The 23,846-nt window shown below is 42.7% G+C and overlaps 1 protein-coding gene across 6 annotated transcripts in view; it reads right to left on the bottom strand.

The window, feature by feature from the left end:
* dennd1a (DENN/MADD domain containing 1A) overlaps positions 1-23,081 on the bottom strand; it is a 79,257-nt gene extending 56,176 nt beyond the window's left edge. Inside the window, exons 1-2 of one of the 6 annotated variants that reach the window (XR_007039336.1) lie at positions 22,875-23,074; positions 89-153 (exon numbers count right to left, since the gene is read on the bottom strand). Coding sequence is in view for 4 of the 6 variants with exons in the window: in XM_047372826.1 (XP_047228782.1) it covers positions 89-153; positions 22,875-22,891 (82 nt within the window). In the remaining 2 variants the exon portion in view is untranslated. Of the gene's footprint in view, positions 1-88; positions 192-22,874 lie in introns of all 6 variants that reach the window. The other 5 variants (XR_007039337.1, XM_047372826.1, XM_047372823.1 and 2 more) reach the window with 5 other exon arrangements.
* Between the last annotated feature and the right edge of the window lie 765 nt (positions 23,082-23,846).

The following is a 23,846-nucleotide window of genomic DNA, read 5'->3' on the forward strand; positions in this document are numbered from 1 at the left end:
GTGTAAGTGGCTGGTTTCCTGAGACAGACAAAAATATTTCCATAGATGTTTGATGATTCAGTGGCTAGTATAGAGTCAATCAACTTACCAGAGCTATGCTTCCCTGGGTTAGCTACCTCCAGGTACACTTCAAAGGTTGAGTCTGGACTCTCCCTGGAACAGGACATGAGAAATGGTCTTAAAAACCAAACCTAAACAAGCAAAGTTAAGATTAAAGAGGAGGAAGCATAAACTTGTAATTCCCTTAATGATGCTACGAGTGTGAAACACTTTAACAATGATCAAGCTTCAAGAACTGATAAGGCAATAGAAATTTGATCATAAATGTTTTATGTGTTTCACTTTATTTCTATGTTCTAGAATCGAGCATCCTATACTTTTCTTTAAGACCAACAGACACACACTGCAGACAGGACAGCAAGAATAAAGAAGAAGATGACTAACAGGTGGGCGCATTTCCTCTTGTCCTAAGATGCCAATCTGCTCTGGATATTAGACCATATGGTGTGTTTCCAGCCATAAAATCTACCAATAGAATGTTATTTTTGTTGTTGTATGAATAGACCACTCTGCAGCACCAGCATGGACACTGTACCTGATAGAATCAGCTCAGCGGCTGCAAGGCTGTGCAACTGCACTGAATTCTCCAGGGATCATTGGGATTGTTTACTTGTTATAAAACGTTTGTAATAAGCTCAACCAGGGAAGAAAAGATTGGGTATTTGTAAATTTCAGAGATGATGCCAGCTTATTGAGCTGTGTTTGAATCAGGACATCAGGCGTCCATATAACGAACTTAACAGTACCTCTGCTGTTAGCCTTAAATAATGGTTCTTAAGAAACAAATGAAAAAGTATTGAGTTTGCTTTTGAGGTTTAATAGTATTACAGTATTCAATGAGGAACTTTCATCCAAATCAACAACTGTGTTTAAAATAATTATGTAACAAAAACTTTAATCTTCTAGCTAATTTTGTGTAATAGCTTTATGTTGTTAGGTCTTACAAAAAAAACCAGGAAAAGCAAAACCTTGACCTCCTGTGACCTTAATGATGACAGATCAATATAATGAACAAATAAATATTATTTATAATATATAACATAAAACGATTTTTGGGAAAAATCTGTTTGTGAATAAACTACCAGTTAAATGTTTGGACACCCCTTTTCATTCAATGGTTTGTCTTTATTTTTATTCCTATCTCTGGGAACTCCTTCAACACTGTTGGAAAACCAGTTAAGGTGACTACCTCATGAAGCTCACTGAGAGAATGTCAGGAGTGCAAAGCAGTAATCTAAGGGGTGCTGCTTTGAAGATTCTAGAATCTAAAAGATTTTTAGATTTCACAATTCTTTGTTTTCTACATAATTCTATATATTTTTCTGTATAGTTCTGATGACTTCACTATGTATCAACAATTAAGAAAGTAAGAAAAATAAGGAAAAGCCATTAAATGAGAAAGATGTGTCAGTACCTTTGACTGGTAGTGTATGTTTTAAATACTTCTTTCTTATTCTTTTCCATATTTTTTTACAACAAACCTTTATAATGCTGAGGGCATTTCTTCAGGACATAACTTTTTTTGTGTGTTTTGTCCCTCAGTTGTGACCAGAATCAGCTTTATTGGACAAGATTGTGTACACAAATGGAATTTGAATTTGGTTTCACATGCTCATAGAGTACAGCCTTTAAACATAACTATATAATATGTATTAGAGGAAATAAAGATAAAAAGAACATTCCAGTAAGGTGTTCATTGTGTTAATCAGGGAGAGAGCCTGGGGGAAGAAACAGTCTCTGTGGTGACAGTTTGTGTCCATGATGTGTGGGATCTGCAGATGCTAGGTTTATATGTCCTGGGTGAAGGGAAGTATGATCCCAGGACAGACTGAATAATGGCAGTGTAGAAGATGACCAGCAGCTTCGGTGGATGGTTGTGCTTCTTGAGTTCAACAGGAAGCACAGTCGCTGCTAGGCCTTCTTGCAAACAGTGTCTATGTGTGACGATCACCTCAATTCCTGAGAAGGTGTGGTTCCTAGAAAGTGCAAGTGATCCACAGTAGACGCAGTGTTGTTGAGGATGGTGAGGCCAACCACGGGCCATATGACCAACAAGCTCTACTAGCACAAGCATGTGAAGAAATTAGCATCTGACTTTTTATAAATTATATTTTAAGACATTGTTTGTTTTAGAAGGATTAAACAGGGTCAGAACCTGCTTCTAATTCAGGTCATTTTACCTCATAGATTTAGATTTAAAATTATTTTCATTCAACCGAGAAGCTTGTTTTGATAAGACATTATAACACAAAAGGAGAATAAATAAAATAAATTGCTGTCTATATTTACATTTTATTTAAAAATTTAATTTTCAGCTGTCTCCATAATCAATGGAAAATGGCATTACAGCAATTAAACCCTTATTCAATTCAATTCAATTCAAAAACGGAACAAGACAGGAGGTCTTCCACAACACCGGAACCTTCTTCTGGGCCAGGCTAAGGTTGAAGAGGTGCTGCAGAATCCCACAGAGCTGCTCTGCACAGGCCTTCAGGACTCTAGGGCTGACATGATCTGGACCTGCAGCCTTATTCCTATTCAGTCTCTCCAGTTGCATCTTCTCTTGACTTCTTGAGACACACAGGTGGAAGGGGAAAGCAAAGGAAGCATCATCATCTTCTGATATGGTTGAAGGCAAACATGTACAAGCAGAAGGGTCTAGGGCTGAGGTGGAAGATAAAAAAATATATATATATATATATATATATATTTAAATTATTGTTTATTATTTCTGAGCAGCGTTTTGCACACCTTTCACTGGTATTTTCAAGATTTCTCTTTGATGATGAGTTCTATCATCCCTACTGACCGCCAGAGGCGGTGCTTCAAGCACTGAATGATCATTCTTGCGCATGCGCAGATCGAGAATTTAATAACCACATGGTCACATGTGACCTACAAGTGACTCACGTGAATCTATATAGTCACATGACACCGGGTATTCGTTGTTCCTTGTTCCTCTTGCTGCTAGAAGCCTCGTGATCAATTGTGGTCAGAGCTGCGGATGGTTCTGCCCTCCAGAGGGTGCGCAAGCTGCTTCTTCTTCCAGGTTTTCTGGTAAGTTTGTTCGGCTCGCCGGTGGCGTTTTCTGCTTATGCTGAGTCCGTTCATTTTTTTTGGGCAGTTGTTGCTGTCCGCTTTGCTTTGATTGCTTGACTCGCCAGTGGCGTTTTCTGCTCATACCGACTCTATTTACTTTCTTCGGCAGTGGTTTGCTGTTCGCCTTGATTTGTTCCCTGTCTACTGGCTCGCCGGTAGCGTTTTTTTCAGCTCGTGCTGAGTCCGTTCAATTTTTGGCAGTGGTTTACTGCTTGCTTTTGTTTATTCCTGTTTGTCTGACCCACCGGTGGCCTTTTCGAGTCCTACGGCTTGTTGCTATTGTTGCCGTAACAGGGTCTTGACGACGTTTTTTTCTGCCCTTTCGACCCCATCTGTTCCTAGGTCATGGACAATCTTTGTTGTGCGCCCTGTTCGGCTCCTCTGCAGCCTGAGGACGGTCATGACATGTGCCCTCCCTGCCTTGGTGTTGACCATCTCAGGGAGGCGCTTTCTGATCATGCCTGTTCTAATTGCAGCGTTCTGCCCCGAGTGGTGCGGTTGGCCCGGGTGACCTCGGTGGAGCAGCCTGCTGACTGGGGGGTCTCTGTCCAGCAGGATCCGTTGCCGCCTGGACAGGCTGCGGCCTCGATGAAGCGGGCGTGCCTTTGGCATCTGGGAGGAGAGCCAAGCGGCGCGGGCCCACGGGACTGTCCACTAGAGTGGATCAGCTTTCGACGGAGCTGGCCCAGATGAAGGCCCTCCTTCAGTCTCTCAGTGCGGATGGTGGCAGCGGGGAGATTTCCCCTCCGGAACAGAGCGGGTCCTCAAATTGCGAGAATGATGCTATTTCGGTTGCGGCCTTGAGCACACTTTTTCGAGAGGACTTTCCGGAGTTGGGCTCCCGGACCTCAGGTTCGGGCTCTGGTGCCTCTCAGGGAAGTGCAGGGAAACCAGTGTCTGCGGCTATTAGAACGGCTCTGGGCCGTTTGCAACTGCATGTTCCCCCAGCCCAGTCTGCTCCATCTAGCGCCTTCTTTAGGCGTAGTGATGCCGAGGCCGCCTTTGTCGTTACTCCCTCGGTGGAGTACGTCCAGGAGCTGCATGCTTGCCTTTTCCCGCCAGACGGCGGATGGCAGGGCCCTGGCTGCCATGCATGAGGCGCCCAAGTTTGGGTTGGGCTGCATGCCCTCTGTCGAATCTGCCATTGCCTCTCTTATTGTTCCTCCTGATGAGGTGTTGAGGCCTGACGCCCGTTGTCCACGACCGCAATGCCGTATCAATGATGATTTACTTTGTAGGGCCTACAACTCGGGTGCCTGGATGGGCCGGATCAGAAACTCACTCTCCCATCTACTGTTGGGGCTCTCCTCTTCTTTGGAGTCGGTTCTGTTGGACTAGTCGACTCAGGGCTTGTTGGACGCATCCCTGCAGGCCTTCGCCCTGTTGACACGTGAGATTGGACGCACGCTCTATGCTGGTCCATGCTCGGCATCAGGTGTGGCTGGCGCAATCATCCTTATCCGAGCCTTGCAGGAGAACACTGAGGGCTCTTCCTGTGGTTCCAGGGGAACTCTTTGGTTCCGCTGCACTTGAGGCCTTAGAACGTACAGCCCAAGCCTCTCCATAGACCTTCCCCCCTCCTGTTCCTTTCTTGGGGTCCACGAGCATGGCTCCTAGACCGAGACCGGGTAGGGCCCAAGGGGACTATGGTGGGGCCCAGGCTTCGCGTCCAATTCGGGCTGCTCAATGTGGTTGGCGTTTCCCCAGGCCCTCCGGGGGCCAGGGGGCCCACCGGTGAAGTTTTGGAGCCAGCGGTTGGGTTTTTTTCCCCCGGACCAGCTCAGTTATTGGGCAGTTCACGCCCCGGATTAGTGGGTGTTGTCCACTCTGTCCCGGGGATACCGTCTTCAGTTCTGCCACCGGCCTCACATCCCCAGCGGAGCCATGATGACTGAATTGCACCCAAAAATTTCTCCTGCATTTCAGGAGGCCGAAGTACAGAGGCTTCACCTTAATAGCGCACAATGCGCGGGGGTATGATGGTTACCTGATTCTCACAGCAATGCTGCAGTTAGGCATTAAACCTCATCTCGTCATGGTAGGAAGTAAACTTCTCTGTTTAACCGACCCTGATTACAGGTTAAAATACATTGATAGCCTGTCCTTCATGTGCATGAAGCTTAGTGCCATGCCGAAAGCGTTAGGCTTTACCGATCAAAGCAAGGGTTTTTTTCCCCACCTATTTTCCTCTGAACAACGTCTCCAGTATGTGGGGCCTTTTCCTCCTCCATCCTGCTACGCTGTAGAACGCATGAGTCTTCAAGAACAACAGGTGTTTAACAGCTGGTACAGAGAAGCGAGCAAAGAGGTCTTTGACTTTAAGAAAGAAGCTATTCGTTATTGTAAAAATGACGTTGAAATTCTTTTTCAAGGATTCTTAAAATTCAGAGACGAGTTCTTTAAGGAGACAAGTGTGGATCCGTTTAAAAGTATCACAATAGCATCAGCCTGCATGAAGGTTTTTGTAACCAATTTCCTTCCTCCTCAAACCTTAGCCATTCCATCACCTCTGGACTACAGACGTAGCAGTAAATCGTTCTCCAGCGCGTCCATTCAATGGCTCGGCTGGATTGCAGACAGCAGAGCCATATTTATCGCGCATGCATTAAATAGGGGTGAAAAGAAAATCGGGCCATATTCAGTGGATGGGTATGCAGAGATTAACGGTGTCAAAGTTGCCTTTGAATTTTACGGCTGTTTTTTCCACGGCTGTAAAAAGTGTTACATGCCTACAAGTGTCCGTTGAGAGGGGTCGCATTTGAACAGTTTTACGCAGCCACTGTTGAGAGAAGCAAGGTGTTACAAACTGTGTACGGCCTTCGTCTCGAAGTCATATGGGAGCATGAGTGGATTGAAATGAAAAAATCAGACCCTGGGGTGATCAGCTTTCTTGAGAAAGTTAATGCACCCGAACCGCTATCCCCCCGGGATGCTCTGTATGGTGGTCGCACCTGTCCTATGAGGTTGAGGTACACAGCGGAACCGGATGAAACTGTACACTATGTGGATTACACATCTCTGTACCCTTATGTAAACGCCAACTGCGTTTTTCCCCTCGGACACCCCACCATCATTTACAAAGATTTTGATGACCCCAGCAGCTACTTCGGTATAATCAAAGCTGTGGTCTACCCACCACGTAACCTGTTGTTCCCTGTTTTACCTTACAGAACATCCCAAGATAAACTTGTGTTCACTCTCTGCCGCTCATGCGCTGAAATAAATAACCAGTCAGGTCCCTGCAGGCATAATGACGAGGACAGAGCTCTGACGGGAGTTTGGGCGAGTGTAGAACTCTGTAAAGCGTTGGAGTGTAGTTATCGTCTTGCTAAAATCACAGAGGTGTGGCATTTTGAAAAGAGAAGTGATACAATTTTTAAAGGTTACATTCATTGCTTTTTAAAGGGTAAGCAGGAGGCTTCAGGCTATCCGTCTGAAGCAGTGGATCAGGAGAGTAAGTAAAAGTATATAAGCGACTACAAACAGCATCAATTAGACCCTGAGAAAATCGAGATGAATCCTGCCAAAAGGCAGGTTGCAAAATTGTGTTTAAACAGTTTTTGGGGGAAATTTGCGCAAAGAAGTGATCTGTCTCAGACCACAGTCATCACTAACCCTGAAGACTTTTTCAGCTTCATGTTCTCGAGTAAATACATGGTTAACTATTTTCATTTTTTCAACCCTGAAATGTGTGTAGTGCAGTGGAATTTCAGTAAACGTGTCATATATCCACCAAGTAAGACAAATAATGTGTTTATAGCAGCATTCACCACCGCTTATGCACGTTTAAAACTTCTCAGCAGCATGGAGAAGTTACAGGACAGATTGATTTATATTGACACGGACAGTTTGATTTATGTGACAAAAAGTGGTGAAACTCCTCTGGAACTGGGGAATTATCTGGGTGATCTTACTGACGATTTAGATGGTGACAGCATTTCGGAGTTTGCATCGACAGGACCCAAGAGTTATGCATACCAAACTAAAAACCGTAAAAAAGTAGTGATACGTGCTAAAGGCATCATTCAGACACATGAATGCAGCGAGAGGGTCTATTTTGACAGCATCAAAGGGCTGGTCGAGGGCTACTTACAGGGGTCAAGTGAGGGTGTCATTGAAATCCCTCAACACACGATCAGGAGGGATAAAAAGAGATTCCGTTTGACAAACGCGACATTTCTTAAAAAGTTTCGACTGGTGTATGATAAGAGACGTCTTTTTTCTGACGGGACAACTCTGCCTTTCGGTTATTAGAGTTGAAGAAGAAATAAAATAAAAAGTCACATGGATTTACAGGAGATTGATTTTGATCCTAGATTTAGAGCACCTTTCTCATGTATGATAGTTGGACCCAGCGGCTGCAGGAAAACCTTCTTTGTAAAAAGTATTTTACAAAACTGTAATCATGTCATGGATATTGTTCCAGAAAATATTGTATGGATTTACACTTCTTTTCAACCCATGTATGCTGAATTGCAGAAGATGAATAAAAATATTACCTTTGTGGAAGGATTGCCTCATTCTTTTGAAGATGAAAACCTGTTTCCTCCTGATCAGAATCATCTGATTATTCTAGACGATGTTATCGCTCAAGCCTCAGATGATGAAAACGTGATGAAGGTCTTTACCCAGTTTCGTCACCATCGTAATATGAGTGTTATGATGTTGACTCAGAATGTTTTTCATCAGGGAAAGTTCAGTCGCACTATTAGTTTGAACTGTAATTATATGGTGTTGTTTAAGAACCCGAGAGATAAACTCCAGCTGAATATACTGGCCCGCCAAATGTTTCCATCTCAAAAGGGTCTCTTCTTGGAGAGTTTTGAAGACGCAACGAGAGAAGCTCATGGATATTTAATCATCGATTTTACACCTACCTGTCCAGAACATTTCAGACTGAGAACGGGGATACTTCCTCAGCAGTGGCCTGCTGTGTACGTGCCCAGAACAAAGTAAGTCATCATGTATGCGCGTATAAAAAGGAATTTACCATTATTCAGAGCTTTGTACCAGGCCTGTCCACAGAAACGTAAAGATATTCTCGCACACTGCTTTCCCGACTTTATTCAGGCTCTGTGCGAGATTGCACTGAATATCCTAAAAGGTAACATTAAACTATCACCCTCTCAACACCGACAATTGAAGAAACAAAGAAATATCATCAGATTTGGATGCTGAAATGAGAGCGATATTAAACGAGCCGGGTTTGACTTCTTATGAAAAAATCAAGAGATACGATGCTCTTCTCCAGAGGTATCTGACTTTACTTAAGCAAGGTGTCAAAGAAGAAAAACAGCGGGTCAGTTTAACGCTGCAGCGTGACACAGAGGTTCCTGAACATGAGCGTTCCCAAGAAAAACAAGGCCCAGAGCAGGACGAGGCCCCTAAGGATCAGGTTCTTACGGAAGTACTGAAAAGCCTTCCTAAACACAACCGTAAAAATGCCGAGTACATTTTGAAGAAATTATCCGAAAGAAGTGAGAGTTGGACTTCGCGAGGTGAATTTGTATTTAAAGGAAATGTTATAAAAGGGTCCCACATGATTGATTTGTTGAAAAATCTCATGCTTCCGTTTAAAAAATCTGGAGCATCACAAACCCGAGGATGGTCTGATTTTCTACGCACCTTGTCAGAAGTAAACATCCCTATATCTTCAGTCATTAACCCTTGTGCACGTGAAGAATATAGACGTTTCAAAACAGAGGGTACATCGATTGAAAATGGGGGTACACCCCCCAGCGTTAAGCAGAGAAGAAAAAGAAGAAGGCAGATAACTCATTCTCCCTACTGGTCGAGATCTGAGCTGGAAGATCCAAAAAATGCTGATGGGAGATCAAAAAGGTCTCTTCGTAAGACGACACTACCACCCCGATGGATTACATTTTCACCATAAACCGTTATAAGAAAATGAAACATGTAGTCTATTTCTTTTATTCAATAAAATATTTATTGATTATATTTTTCAAGTCTAACTTTGTTCTCTACTTCACACACTAACATATGATATCATTACACAAATATGAAATCATAAGAAAAAAAAAAAAAAAACAATGAAAAAAAATAAATAAGACATTTTAAATTCCATAACAATCCAGAAACATCTCCAAAGAGCATGTTCCGTGAGTATAAAATGTACAACTTTGATTAATGACACATTTCTGATATTTTTTCACAAAGTTAGATACCATTAAATCATTCTTAATCACATCTCCGGTGTATTTCGACAACACTTGCTGCATTGATAATCCGCACGCTCTATGACATAGATAAAAAATGCAATGGTGACCGCACACAGTGGACAGAGTGTTTTGAAGCTGATTATTATGATACAATATTTTTGAGGATCTGTCTTCTAAAAATGTTACGATGCTTGACGGGTAGAACTCGAAATCCGGAGAGAATCCATAAGAGTCAAAAAAGCTGGATTGACCATTCTCATCCAATGTCAGAGCTAACCAGGCATGTGTGAAGGATGTGTGTTCACAATAAAGTAGGCCGGCCCTGGGAATTTGTCAGCTAGCAGCGGGAGCTGGTCGCACGGCCACACACCACAAAACAAATCTCCCAGCAGATGACGCATCAGGCTCTCAATTTCATGATTATTCGTGCCTGATTAGATTAATAATAATCCACCAGCACACGCCTCTTTGAATCAATCTCTAAAATAGAGTCATAACAAGCGTAGATGATCAGCGTGGTGGTATGAGGCAACGGGTTTCTGAAGCGCATTTCCAATCTTAAATTCCCACTGGAAACTGGAGATAGAGCATCTGTGTCCTCGCCCGGGTTAAGATTAAATGTGAATAGAGAGTATCCTTGATTACATTCCTGACGTGTTATACTCAGCAGAAGATCTTTTAGATGTCGTCCTGTAGCCGTAAACAAGTTGTAATACTCTCTCACTGAATGACCTTGGTTAAAATTGGGCTGGAAGGCCTTAGCTGGAATTTGTCTGCCATCCTTACACAAAGCTAAATATTCCATATCAAAATGATTAAAGTCAAACGGATTGAGATTGCGTGTTCCTGTAAAAGCGTCATGATCCAGTAACGCAATCACCACATACTTGGGAAAGACGCCTAAGAAAAGATTCTCTTGGTTGCATACCCTTGAATTTTCAGGGATGGAATATGTTTTTACATTCACACGTGAAAGTGGATACAGAGCATTTGCCTTCATTAAAGCTGAAGCGTGCCCCAGTCGTACAGCTGGAGAGACAGTAACTTTTTTGATAAAAAGAGATGCTCCTAATATCCTGAGTTTGTAAGTGGAGTCTCTTGCTGCCATGAGACAAAAGGCATCGTTGGCTCTTGTAAGTTTAATTTCAAGGTCAACAGAGTTTAAAAGAAGTCTCTCGCAGAAAAATATGTCTGCATGCAGGGGGCCTAGGAGATGTACCTCCCTGGAATTTGCCGTAAAGCCTGCTCTGCTGTTAAGACCTTGGTTAGGGCCGTTAGTTGTAACAATAGAGTTCAGAGCACCTGCAGTGTCTTTATAAAAAAGACCAGAGCTAAACTGGGTTTTTAAAGAATCCTCAGAAAAGTTTAACAATGTCTCAATCATGGCTCTATATGGATGTGTAGCGCTGGATTGTGAAATCATTCGATCTCCGAGAGTGACGTCACACTGACTGAAGATGGTGTTTAACGGGTAGTTGATGAGCCCTACAGGTGCCTCATCTGGCAGGTTTGTTCCATTCTCGTTAGTAATTTTCACTCTGAGATGCAACAGCGTATCGTTGAGATCCAGATACTTTTCTCCGTCTCCCGGAATGAAAAACTCGATCGGCCCTCCATCAGTGATTGCTCATAAAGGCTGGATCTCGGTGTAAATTTTATCTTCAATCGATAGCTGCGTCATCGGGGCAGAAAATAAGTCCAACTCTGCCAGCGTGCACTCTGATGATTTGTTATGTAAAAGAGCCATTATTTAAATATATCAAAACTTGCGGATGACTTCCTTCCTCTTAGTTTGTCAGCTGCGACTGATCTCCTTTTTCGCGTTTGTCGTTGTTTTTTAACCGTCCTTAAACGATCACCAGGGGGTCTTGTTCGGGGTCTTTTGGATAAAACCATAATTCCTGAACCTTCTTGACCGTCGGTGTGAGTAGAACCACTCATTTTACTCACGGCTCTACCGATGACATCCGAAGCGATATTTGATGCAGCCGTTTTAAGATGGGGTTTTGCAATTGCAAATCCTTTTTTAACCAGAGGGGATACGAAGCGGAATAATTTTGAAAATAATGATCCAATTCCGCGTCCGTACATGACCGGGGCCCCATAAAACCCTGGCAGATTACCGCCTGATTGACTTACATAGTAATTTACAAAGCGATTTGGATCACGTCTCAGACTTAGCTGTGCCATGTTCTCTCTTGCCTGCTTGATGCAGTGTTGAATGACCAGCGTAATATGAATGATAACCAAACAATCTTAGAGGTTATATACATATCTCTGGAATAGTTTATACAAATAAAATTTATCTCAGGCTACGTTGTGATATCACCGGTCTGAAGTGTAGTCTTATGACGGTCTTTCCATAGACGAAATTTACAGGAACGTTTTGGTCCGATTTAATTTCTATATTGATATTTTCAATATGTCTTCTGGAGACTGGAAGGTAGTGGGCAGGGTTAAACGTCTGAGTAATCATATCACTGAATTTGCCTTGTACTTTGACGGTCCGCAGTAAAGGTGCAAAAGTGTCGCCTACTATTTGAGGGCTGACCACGTCGCTGTAACAGTATAGGTGATAGAAACCAGCCTTTATATCCACCGGAAAAGGAGCCAGTTTTGGTTCAGAAACATGAATCCATTCCCCTGGTTTCACGGCCATCATATAAGCTAGAGTGCTGAAGAAGCGTATTTCATACGGACTGTTTGCTTGAAATGCAAATCTCTTTTGAACTTTGCTGAATTTAATGCGTAAACCCGATTTAAATTTTTTGAAAAACATTTCCATTTCTGTCTCGAGTTGAATAACGCTGTTATAGTAGCCACTTCTGATCCTTTGCGTATTGATCTCCACATCACCAACCTTCCTCCATTCAAAGTAGGCATCATAATCCGGTAAATTATGCCATGTATGAGGATATGAAATCTCGGCTAATGCAACCATCCATTGGCCTTCTAAATCAATATGTTGAGCTAAATTTACACGGAAACTTGAACTGGTATTATTTTTAAACACTTCCATGCTAGCATTAGATGGAAGAGTAACGTAAAAGCCATCATCCTCTACCTGACAGTTCATGATGCTGTGTCAACTGTGAGGTTTAGTGCAAACCTTTTTTATACATTTCGAAGTTCATCAAACTTGATCCAACTGTTGAATTTCTCAGGCCAGTTTTTCCAGCTTACAAAAACCTGTTTGACTCCCTTGACCGTACGTCGTTTTAATATTTTTTCCACTTGATACATCTTCTCGTTAAATATTTTTACTTTTTGAAGTTCCTCAGCGTAAAAGGAACCCTCGATAGGTTCTCCATCCAAATCTTTGAGTTTGTATACAGGAGGAGAACGGGGTATCCGCTCATACACTGTAAACACTTCATCCGTAAAACTCTGTTCGTATTTTTTGTCAAACACTCCACGGACCTTGGATATTGTGACAAGATCCCCTTGTTTAAACGTTGTCACTGAGTCCTTGCAATATCTGTTGGACTTGACATCATACAGATTCTGAAACACTTGAAAGGCATTTTCTGGGGTCACTTCCATAGGGCTCATTTTAATGCTGGAGTGGTAGGAATGGTTGTAGCTTCTAGCTAGGTTTTGCAGTACATCGACGTACCGCCGGGTATTGTTAGCTGTAAAATATCTCCACATCCTTGTTTTTAATGTGCGGTTAAATCTCTCGACCACTGAAGCTTTTGCTTCACTTGCTGTGGCAAAATGTTCAATACCGTGTTTCTCCATTAAAACCTTACATTTCTTGTTAAAAAATTCTTTACCGGCATCAGTCTGAAGTTTTTTGGGGATCTGACTTTCTGTAAAAACTGATTCAAATGCCTTTACCACCTCAGCGGCTGTTTTCCTCTTCAAAACTCGTACATACGCCCTTTTTGAAAAGATGTCAATGACTGTTAATAAATAATTATAACCATCATTTTCCATGGCCAGAGCTTGCATGTCACAGAGATCAGCCTGGAACTGCCTCAATGGTCTGGTGACAAAAACTCTGTTTCTCGGGAACTTTATTCTTGCAGGTTTATGTAGAGTATAGGTATCTTCTCCTGATAAAAAATCTTTAACTTTTTCAACCGCAACCTTCTTTCCCGTTTCATCTTGCATAACCCTCCTCAGCCTATCTACACCCCCAAAACTTCCCGGATTTGAAGGGCTATAATATACTTTCTTCATCAGCCGTCTTCCTGCCATCTCTGCCTTATGCTCACTCTGCCGATTACTTGCTAAATAATGAGAAAAAACACACAGGAGGGTAGATTTATCCTTATTTTTTTTTTTTTTTGTATTTAATATAAAACAAAAAAACAACCAGAAAACAAAATCAGATAAAATGCAGATTAATGCAGATGAATTCAAACACTACTAGCTTTTAAACAACACTTTTGGGAAAGGTTACTATGTTCCTACTTTAATTGTATTTAATAGTAAAAAGAAAAAAGAAGAAAAATCATATAATGCAGATTAATTAAAGTACTGGAATACTAAAAAAAATAAAAAATAAAAAAATGATACAACAAGTCATCAAACATGTGAGATCAGTTTGTCAGTCCATAGCACTCTGAAACAGAGTTAAGTTGTTTGAGATGTTTCTCATCGACCACGCGATCATAAACGTGCGCTATTGCACTGTGGATGCCTTGTACCGATTTCAGTTCATATAAAACCGTCTTGGCAATCGTCTTCACTCTGAAGTCATCCGCTTGTATGCGTCGAAGTACCAGAAGATTCTGAATAGCAGGAACGAGTTTGGGGGTTACGAGTCGTTATACGATGCGTTGAAAGTTGACTTGGTAATAATCCTCCACCAATACCTCCAGGCAATGGTGTTGACGCTGGCTCGGGTGGTTCGTTATACATCCATAGCAGGTTTCTCTGAGATAGTTCAAAGAGGTTATGTTGAATAAATGAAGTATCGCTGTTTTCACCGTATTGATGAGGGTGGTTGAGAACCAACCGTCAATTTCGTCCTCCTGGTTACACTCATCCTCTGCTGAAGGCTGAGGGTCCTCCATCGGTTCCAGGGTTTGTGTAGGGGCTTCGGTAGAGGGTGAGTAGCCGGTGGCTACCTCCTCCTCCACGACCACCTTCATGTCTTCTGGCAGGACATTCGCGTCTACAGACTCAGCCATGAATAGCGGTGATGGTGAGCAGAGGTCTGGAGAAAGCGGTAGATATTTCATGTTGTATCCTGTAGGTGATGCAGGACTGAAGTGGTTCTCTGAGAATGAGGATGTTGAGGTGGATGGTGAGAAGAGGTCAGGGGAAGGCAGATGATATGGTCCAATGTTGAAGCTTTCATCGTGCTCAGGAGAGAAGTGGATCTCTGCTCGGTGGTTGTAGAGATCCCTGTATGGTGTCGGTCCACTCATTCTCATGATACGATTCTCAGTGTCTGTGAGCTTGCAGTTATCCCCCCCGTATATATATCATAGGAAGGGGCGTGTCCTCAGAAGAGGGTTCGTTCTAAACGTAAAACAGGAAACGTCAGCGTTTTTTTCACTGACATGACATCGATCCAACTTCGTGACTTTTGGAAAAGGTCGGAAAGACGATGTCCAATTTCACTCATCTTCTCTGCCCAAGCTTCAAACGGCAGAGCCAGCATTGTCTTGAATACGCCGCAGTCCTGATTGAAAGGCTTCAACACAAACAGATCTGAGGGACTTGTCCGGTTGTTCCTGCGTCTGCTTGCCCGAAAAGACCAGCGGCCATTTGCTGTGGTTTTTGACCCCCACACTGCGCTAAAGAGAGGTTCTCTCTCAGCTATTTCAACATCGGATGGTATATGAAACATTCTCACCCGTTTTACAGGTCGAGGAGACAGTTCATTTTCTTCTTCTTCTTCCTCCCTCTCCTGCCTTGAGACTGTTTCAGGGCTATCATTAAGGTGCGGGATTGCAAGCCTTAACACAGCCCAGTCGCTGTGGGTGAGAGTACACAGAGCCAGTGATCCATTAAATACCTCATCTTGATCCAATTGATACAGGCATGAAAATATAACCCCAGCTGCCAACCAGGCCATATGGCTCCAAAGACCATTCTTCCTGCAGAGTGTCGAACGGGGGTCTTTGTACCCTGCAGATGTAGTATGTTGATTTCTTAGGAGCATTCAATTCACGGGATGAATACTGGTAGACGGTCACTGGGGTTTCGCACAGAACTGACATACCTCTTGGCCGAACCGAGGTCTGATTTTCAACCATGGTTGTTGAAGTTGATGTTGGATCCTCATCATCGGTAGAGTATGTCATGACGGGAATTCCGATAGGTATCTCCGTTGAGGAAGTATATGATGCAGTTGCTTGTTCATCATCGATAGGTATCTCCGTTGAGGAAGTATATGATGCAGTTGCTTGTTCATCATCATCATCTTGGCACGCGTTGCGTTTCTCCTCCGCTTGACGATAAACTCTCTTAACTCTAGCCATTGTTGAACGGGTGTTCTTTTTTCCAACGAATGCTGCATGTAAAGTGCAGAGTTTTATCTCTGTATTTAAAGTAAACACTAAAGCACGCCCTATTGTTTTCATTGGGTTATTCAAGGTTTAACGATGCTTACAAACACACCCCCTCTATTTTTAATTGGTGCTGATGCCAAACAGTTTCCGATAATACCATATTTGTCTTGTTCTATTTATAACAAACACACCCCTGTGTTTTAATTGACTCATTTAAGGTATCGCCCCTAATGACGACAACCAATCAGCATCCACGGTTACGCCCCCTTGGACACACCACCTGCTTGACCACGTGACCTCCTGCCCACATGGCACCCACATGGCGCCAACCGGAAGTCCCGCCCGCACCGGAAGTCCCACCCACCTGTCAAAAAGTTTGACGAAAGGGTGTACTTAAATTCTCTCGTGGGGTCCATATCAATGTACTGGAGCTGATGGCTGTGTTCCTGGCGCTCTGTGCTTTCCTTTCAGGGCTTCTGGGGAAACGTGTTGGTTCGGTCAGACAACACCATGGTTGTCTCTCCCATAATCACCAAGGGGGGGTCCAGGTCTCTGAGACTACTGTCCCTGACCAACCGGCTCCTGGTCTGGGCGGCGTCACGCCTTGCCAGCCTCAGGGTGGCCTATATTCCAGGTCCGCAGAACGTGTCCGCGGACTTTCTGTCTCGGCAGGTGCCGCTTCCGGGGAAGTGGCGGCTTCACCAAGAGGTGGTGGATCGCATTTGGGCGACCTTCGGCCGGGCGTCCCCAGACGCTCCTGAGGGTTCTCCAGGACGGGCACTAGGTTCTGTTGGTAGCCCCGTTTTGGCCGGGGAGGACCTGGTTTCCTCTGCTGCGCAGGCTTTTCGTTTTCCCTTATATTGTATTCTTGCTATACTTTTTGGTACTTTCATTTCCATTGGTTTTCATTAACAAATGTACCTTTTATATTGAGTATGCTTCATCATTTGAACAAAAACGGGTCATAACTGCCTCTACTTTCGTCATGGGAGAAGAAATGGAGGTGGTGGTGGAGATAAATACCTCTGTGTTCACCTGGACAACAGACTGAACTGGAGATGCAACAAAAGCCGTCTACAAGAAGGGAGAGAGCAGACGGCTACTTGAGGAAGCTTAGGTCCTTCAGTTTCCAGCAAGATGCTGCATATCTTCTATTAGTCTGTTGTGGAGAGTGTGATCTCTTCGGCCATCATCTACTGGGGTAGCAGCATCAGAGCCAGGGACTTAAAAAAGCTCAACAAGCTGATAAAGAAGGCTGGATCTGTTCTGGGGACTCCTCTGGAACCTCTAGAGATGAATGTGCAAAGAAGAGTTCCTCATAAAATGAACATTATGGAGAACCCTGAGCATCCTCTTCATGAGACTGTCCTACAACAACAGTGTCTTCAGTCAGAGGCTTCTTCAGATCTGCAATAAGACAGACCAGCTAGAGGAGATCCTTCCTGCCCACAGCCATCAGCATCTACAGCAGCTCTTTAAAGAAACCTGCAAAATATGAGCTACAACAACATTTATCCCTTTAAGACGAATAAAGTATTTCTGAATTGCAAATCTATAAAAAACAAAACAGGATTCATCAGATCATCTCACATCCTTTCACTGATCTGTGCTCCAGTACTGATGCTGCAGGTGCTTTCAGCAGTGGACAAATGGAAAGCTGATTGTTTTGCTAATCACTGTCCCAAATGTTACCTAGGATGCACTGTGTATTCTGATACCAGTTTACCAGATTTTGGTATACTAGCTTTTCTATTGAATCACAGAAACACACCAACACGTGCTCCTCAGGCTTATCAATGAGTATTGGCACTTAATGACACCAGACAGAGATGGCATTTTTTCAATCCTTGGAAAACCTTTGGTAAGTCCTGACTACTGTAGAATTAGGAAGATGGCACAGAAGCTGGCATTGGGTAGGTCATATAACTATGACCCTAACCATCTTAATTTTATCAAAGCTACTCAAATCAATACACTTCCCACAGTTTTATGCTCCCAAATATCAACTCTAATAATATTTTTACTTGCTGCCTAATATATACCACACACTGCCAGTTACCAAAGTAATAGAAGAAATAAGGTTCTAGCCCACCTTTTAGCAGTAATCAAGGTATGTTCATGTCTTCATTTTCAATAATTTAGCAACCCTGGTAATCAAATAAGTGATTAGAGTTAAGACAAATAAGTTTGAATGTCATGCCTTTCTCTTGTCACACAGGAATTAACACAGCAATGGTGCAAAGCCACAAATGGAGAACAGATAATTTTAGTTTAAAATATGAAATCAGGTCAACATTACAAATTAAAAGGCTATAGTATTTTCAATAAAAGCCTTCAGACAAAAACCTATGTTCCAAAAACTCAAGATGGGAGTCAGTAAGGCCCAAACACCTGCATGTACAGGTCCTTCTCAAAATATTAGCATATTGTGATAAAGTTCATTATTTTCCATAATGTCATGATGAAAATTTAACATTCATATATTTTAGATTCATTGCACACTAACTGAAATATTTCAGGTCTTTTATTGTCTTAATACGGATGATTTTGGCATACAGCTCATGAAAACCCAAAATTCCTATCTCACAAAATTAGCATATCATTAAAAGGGTCTCTAAACGAGCTATGAACCTAATCATCTGAATCAACGAGTTAACTCTAAACACCTGCAAAAGATTCCTGAGGCCTTTAAAACTCCCAGTCTGGTTCATCACTCAAAACCCCAATCATGGGTAAGACTACCGACCTGACTGCTGTCCAGAAGGTCACTATTGACACCCTCAAGCAAGAGGGTAAGACACAGAAAGAAATTTCTGAACGAATAGGCTGTTCCCAGAGTGCTGTATCAAGGCACCTCAGTGGGAAGTCTGTGGGAAGGAAAAAGTGTGGCAGTGATTTTGGCATACAGCTCATGAAAACCCAAAATTCCTATCTCACAAAATTAGCATATTTCATCCGACCAATAAAAGAAAAGTGTTTTTAATACAAAAAACGTCAACCTTCAAATAATCATGTACAGTTATGCACTCAATACTTGGTCGGGAATCCTTTTGCAGAAATGACGGCTTCAATGCAGCGTGGCATGGAGGCAATCAGCCTGTGGCACTGCTGAGGTCTTATGGAGGCCCAGGATGCTTCGATAGCGGCCTTTAGCTCATCCAGAGTGTTGGGTCTTGAGTCTCTCAACGTTCTCTTCACAATATCCCACAGATTCTCTATGGGGTTCAGGTCAGGAGAGTTGGCAGGCCAATTGAGCACAGTGATACCATGGTCAGTAAACCATTTACCAGTGGTTTTGGCACTGTGAGCAGGTGCCAGGTCGTGCTAAAAAATGAAATCTTCATCACCGTAAAGCTTTTCAGCAGATGGAAGCATGAAGTTCTCCAAAATCTCCTGATAGCTAGCTGCATTGACCGTGCCCTTGATAAAACACAGTGGACCAACACCAGCAGCTGACACGGCACCCCAGACCATCACTGACTGTGGGTACTTGACACTGGACTTCTGGCATTTTGGCATTTCCTTCTCCCCAGTCTTCCTCCACACTCTGGCACCTTGATTTCTGAATGACATGCAGAATTTGCTTTCATCCGAAAAAAGTACTTTGGACCACTGAGCAACAGTCCAGTGCTGCTTCTCTGTAGCTTCTGCCGCTGTTTCTGGTTCAAAAGTGGCTTGACCTGGGGAATGCGGCACCTGTAGCCCATTTCCTGCACACGCCTGTGCACGGTGGCTCTGGATGTTTCTACTCCAGACTCAGTCCACTGCTTCCGCAGGTCCCCCAAGGTCTGGAATCGGCCCTTCTCCACAATCTTCCTCAGGGTCCGGTCACCTCTTCTCGTTGTGCAGCGTTTTCTGCCACACGTTTTCCTTCCCACAGATTTCCCACTGAGGTGCCTTGATACAGCACTCTGGGAACAGCGTATTTGTTCAGAAATTTCTTTCTGTGTCTTACCCTCTTGATTGAGTGTGTCAATAGTGGCCTTCTGGACAGCAGTCAGGTCAGCAGTCTTACCCATGATTGGGATTTTGAGTGATGAACCAGGCTGGGAGTTTTAAAGGCCTCAGGAATCTTTTGCAGGTGTTTAGAGTTAACTCGTTGATTCAGATGATTAGGTTCATAGCTCGTTTAGAGACCCTTTTAATGATATGCTAATTTTGTGAGATAGGAATTTTGGGTTTTCATGAGCTGTATGCCAAAATGATCCGTATTAAGACAATAAAAGACCTGAAATATTTCAGTTAGTGTGCAATGAATCTAAAATATATGAATGTTAAATTTTCATCATGACATTATGGAAAATAATGAACTTCATCACAATATGCTAATATTTTGAGAAGGACCTGTACACTCAACATCCACCTTATTAGCTACACATCTCTAGTTGGAACTGCCTTAGTTCTTCATGGCATAGATTTAATATGTCAAAATCATTTATCAGAGATTGTTGGTCCATATTCACATGATAGCATCACAGATTTGCCAGCTGCACATTCATTATACATATCTCATGTCCAAAGACTATACCATCTGAATGTTGACGCTCAAATCAACACTTATCAGACAAGACAAATTTTTTCCAATCTGTTATTGTCCAGTTTTGGTTTGTTTGTTTGAACTGTAGCATCTATTTTCTGTTCTTAGTTGACAAGAGGGATCTGCTTCAACATCTGGCATATTTTATGCTCAGGGATGATATTAGCATACCTTGGTTGGTACGACTGCTTATTTGAGCTACTGTTACTGTTGTCTGATCAGCTTGTAGAGCACCAACTACCATGTCACGTTCAAAGTCTCATAAGTCTCCTTTCTTCACCATTCTGATTAGAGCAGCACAATATATCGCCAACATCTTATCATCGCAACATCAGTGTGTGTAATATTGATATTGCAAAGAACTGTTTAATTAGTGTTTTAATAATTGTTGGCTAATATATTTTGAACTTGCATTTTACAAGTAATAAGTAATAATAACTAATATTTAGCCAGTTGGACAGAGATTCACAGCAGCAGATGTTCACACCGGACACAAATGACATCGTCCAAAATGTTAAGGTCACAGAGTGATGGAGGCACAGATGAGAAAATAGTTACGCACTCACCGGCCACTTTATTAGGTACACCTGTCCAACTGCTCGTTAACGCAAATTCCTAATCAGTCAATCACATGGCAGCAACTCAATGCATTTAGGCATGTAGACATGGTCAAGACGATATGCTGCAGTTCAAACCGAGCACCAGAATGGGGAAGAAAGGTGATTTAAGTGACTTTGAACGTGGCATGGTTGTTGTTGCCAGACGGGCTGGTCTGAGTATTTCAGAGACTGCTGATCTACTGGGATTTTCATGCAATACCATCTCTAGGGTTTACAGAGAATGGTCCGAAAAAGAGTAAATATCCAGTGAGCAGCAGTTCTGTGGGCACAAATGCCTTGTTGATGCCAGAGGTTAGAGAAGAATGGCCAGACTGGTTCGAGCTGATAGAAAGGCAACAGTAACTCAAATAACCACTCGTTGCAACCAAGGCATGTAGAAGAGCATCTCTGAACACGTCGAACCTTGAGGTGGATGGGTTACAGCAGCAGAAGACCACACCGGGTGCCACTCCTGTCAGCTAAGAACAGGAAACTGAGGCTACAATTCACACAGGCTCGCCAAAATTGGACAATAGAAGATTGGAAATGCGTTGCCTGGTCTGATGAGTCTCGATTTCTGCTGCGACATTCGGATGGTAGGGTCAGAATTTGCCGTCAACAACATGAAAGCATGGATCCATCCTGCCTTGTATCAACGGTTCAGGCTGGTGGTGGTGGTGTAATGGTGTGGGGGATATTTTCTTGGCACACTTTGGTCCCCTTAGTACCAATTGAGCATTGTGTCAATGCCACAGCCTACCAGAGTATTGTTGCTGGCCATGTTCATCCCTTTATGACCACAGTGTACCCATCTTCTGATGGTTACTTCTAGCAGGATAACGCACCATGTCATAAAGCATGAATCATCTCAGACTGGTTTCTTGAACATGACAATGAGTTCACTGTACTCAAATGGCCTCCAGTCACCAGATCTCAATCCAATAGAGCACCTTTGGGATGTGGTGGAACGGGAGATTAGCATCATGGATGTGCAGCCGACAAATCTGCAGCATCTGTGTGATGCTATCATGTCAATATGGACCAAACTCTCTGAGGAATGTTTCCAGTGCCTTGTTGAATCTATGTCACGAAGCCAGTTCTCAAGGCAAAAGGGGGTCTAACCCGGTACTAGCAAGGTGTACCTAATAAAATGGCCGGTGAGTGTATATTACACCTGATATCACCATAGCAATACATGCCATGAATAGCGAATTGTCTTCACCTTGTCTAAATGCTTCAATGCAGTGAGTTGCTGTCATGTGATTGAATGAGTCACTACTTGTTTTAACAAGCAGTTGAAGAGGTGTACCTAATAAAGTGGCAGGTGAGTGTATGCGGCCTGACTAATTCAAAGGAATGGGAGCTAATTGTTGCTTATATTTACTCCTACAATTTCCAAATTATTTTCATAATTATTTTATCTAAATAGTCAGTTTTGGTAATGACTTAAATTATTAGAAAGAAAAAACTAAAGAACCTTTACACGTCTGTCTTACTCATACCATACGCATCTCGCATGTTTGAAAAGTCCTACAGCAGGGCGTATTTCTACATGTTCATTATAAATAACTTTTTTTCAGCACTTCATCCAGAAAACCAGCATCCTGTTTAGAAACAATCCTTGTTACAGTTACCATAACAACTGTATCTTCCACAATGACGTTCAGCGCCACTTACCTGTGGTTCTGCTAGTACGAAAGTACTAAGTAACTAGCAGCTTCTATGTATGATAGCAAACTCATAATCTAAATGCTTTTAAAACGTTGTGTTGTTCTCTGGTCCGGTAGGTGGAGAGGCACCATTACTTCAGCCAGTGTCGCAACAAGTCAGGGCCTTCCATATTCTATCGTTCACAGTGACTGTCAGAACAAAGCTTACAGCAGCACCCTGCTGATAGCCTCCAGGAAAAGCAGCAGAAACCCATTCTTACTTAATTCTGGAGCTCATCTTTAGTTGTCGTCCCGCCGTCGAGGGCAGAAGGTTTGTGTGCGCAGACGCGTCGGTTTGGAGATGTTTTTGAGATCCTTGCTTTCCTGTCAAACACGGCTGTACAACGCCATACTGTAGTTCCACGCGTGTGTCACGCTCTTTCTCGCACCGGACACTGGGATTTGTAGTTCTCTTGTAACTAATTCACAGACATCCCAATGCTCAATAAACTACAGGTTCCACAATGCTTGAAAAGTGTGACGGTTGTTTCTTCCAGCGGCCAGTTTGATTCAGTCTCCTGTGTTTACCGTTACTTGTCAGCGTCTACAGCTGGGACAGTTTATAAACTAGACTTTGCTAATCACTTTGCACACACAATCAAGATAATCTGTAGCCACCTGAAAAAATACAATGCGTTTTATACTGCTACTTTTAAGTGAGTTGGGATTAATCAAATATGTTTGAAATGAATATTACCTGAACTAGTGAAAAATACCTGAAAAAAGGATATAATTAAAGGATACCAATTTGATACTGACATGTATTCTATTTACTAATATTCTGAATCATAGCATTATTAAAATTAATTTAGGTATAGCATTTAAAATCATCGGTATTTGATTATTTTCCGATTCAAGTAAAGGGACACAGACAACACCAAGACAATTTTAAGTCACAATCCCCAAAGATTCCTCTTCCTCCTTTTCCACAAACATGGGAGAAGGAAAAAGCCCCAAGTCTTTTGGAATGTTCCTCTGCACCTCCTTGATGTGGCCTTTGTAGCAGCTTCTGGATCCTCTTCTTACTAGATCCCTGTATTAGTTTGTGTTGATAGTGGGAGCCAAATGCAGAAAGAAAGAAGGCAGAGTTGATGCAAAAACAAGGGGAGGGGGTTAATAATGAAAATCAATACTCACTGCACCAAGTGAAAGACGTGAAACAAGATGTACCAATGAGACTAAACATGTAGCAT

This window comes from Girardinichthys multiradiatus, chromosome 8 (assembly GCF_021462225.1).
Source record: "Girardinichthys multiradiatus isolate DD_20200921_A chromosome 8, DD_fGirMul_XY1, whole genome shotgun sequence".
Classification (NCBI taxonomy): domain Eukaryota; kingdom Metazoa; phylum Chordata; class Actinopteri; order Cyprinodontiformes; family Goodeidae; genus Girardinichthys; species Girardinichthys multiradiatus.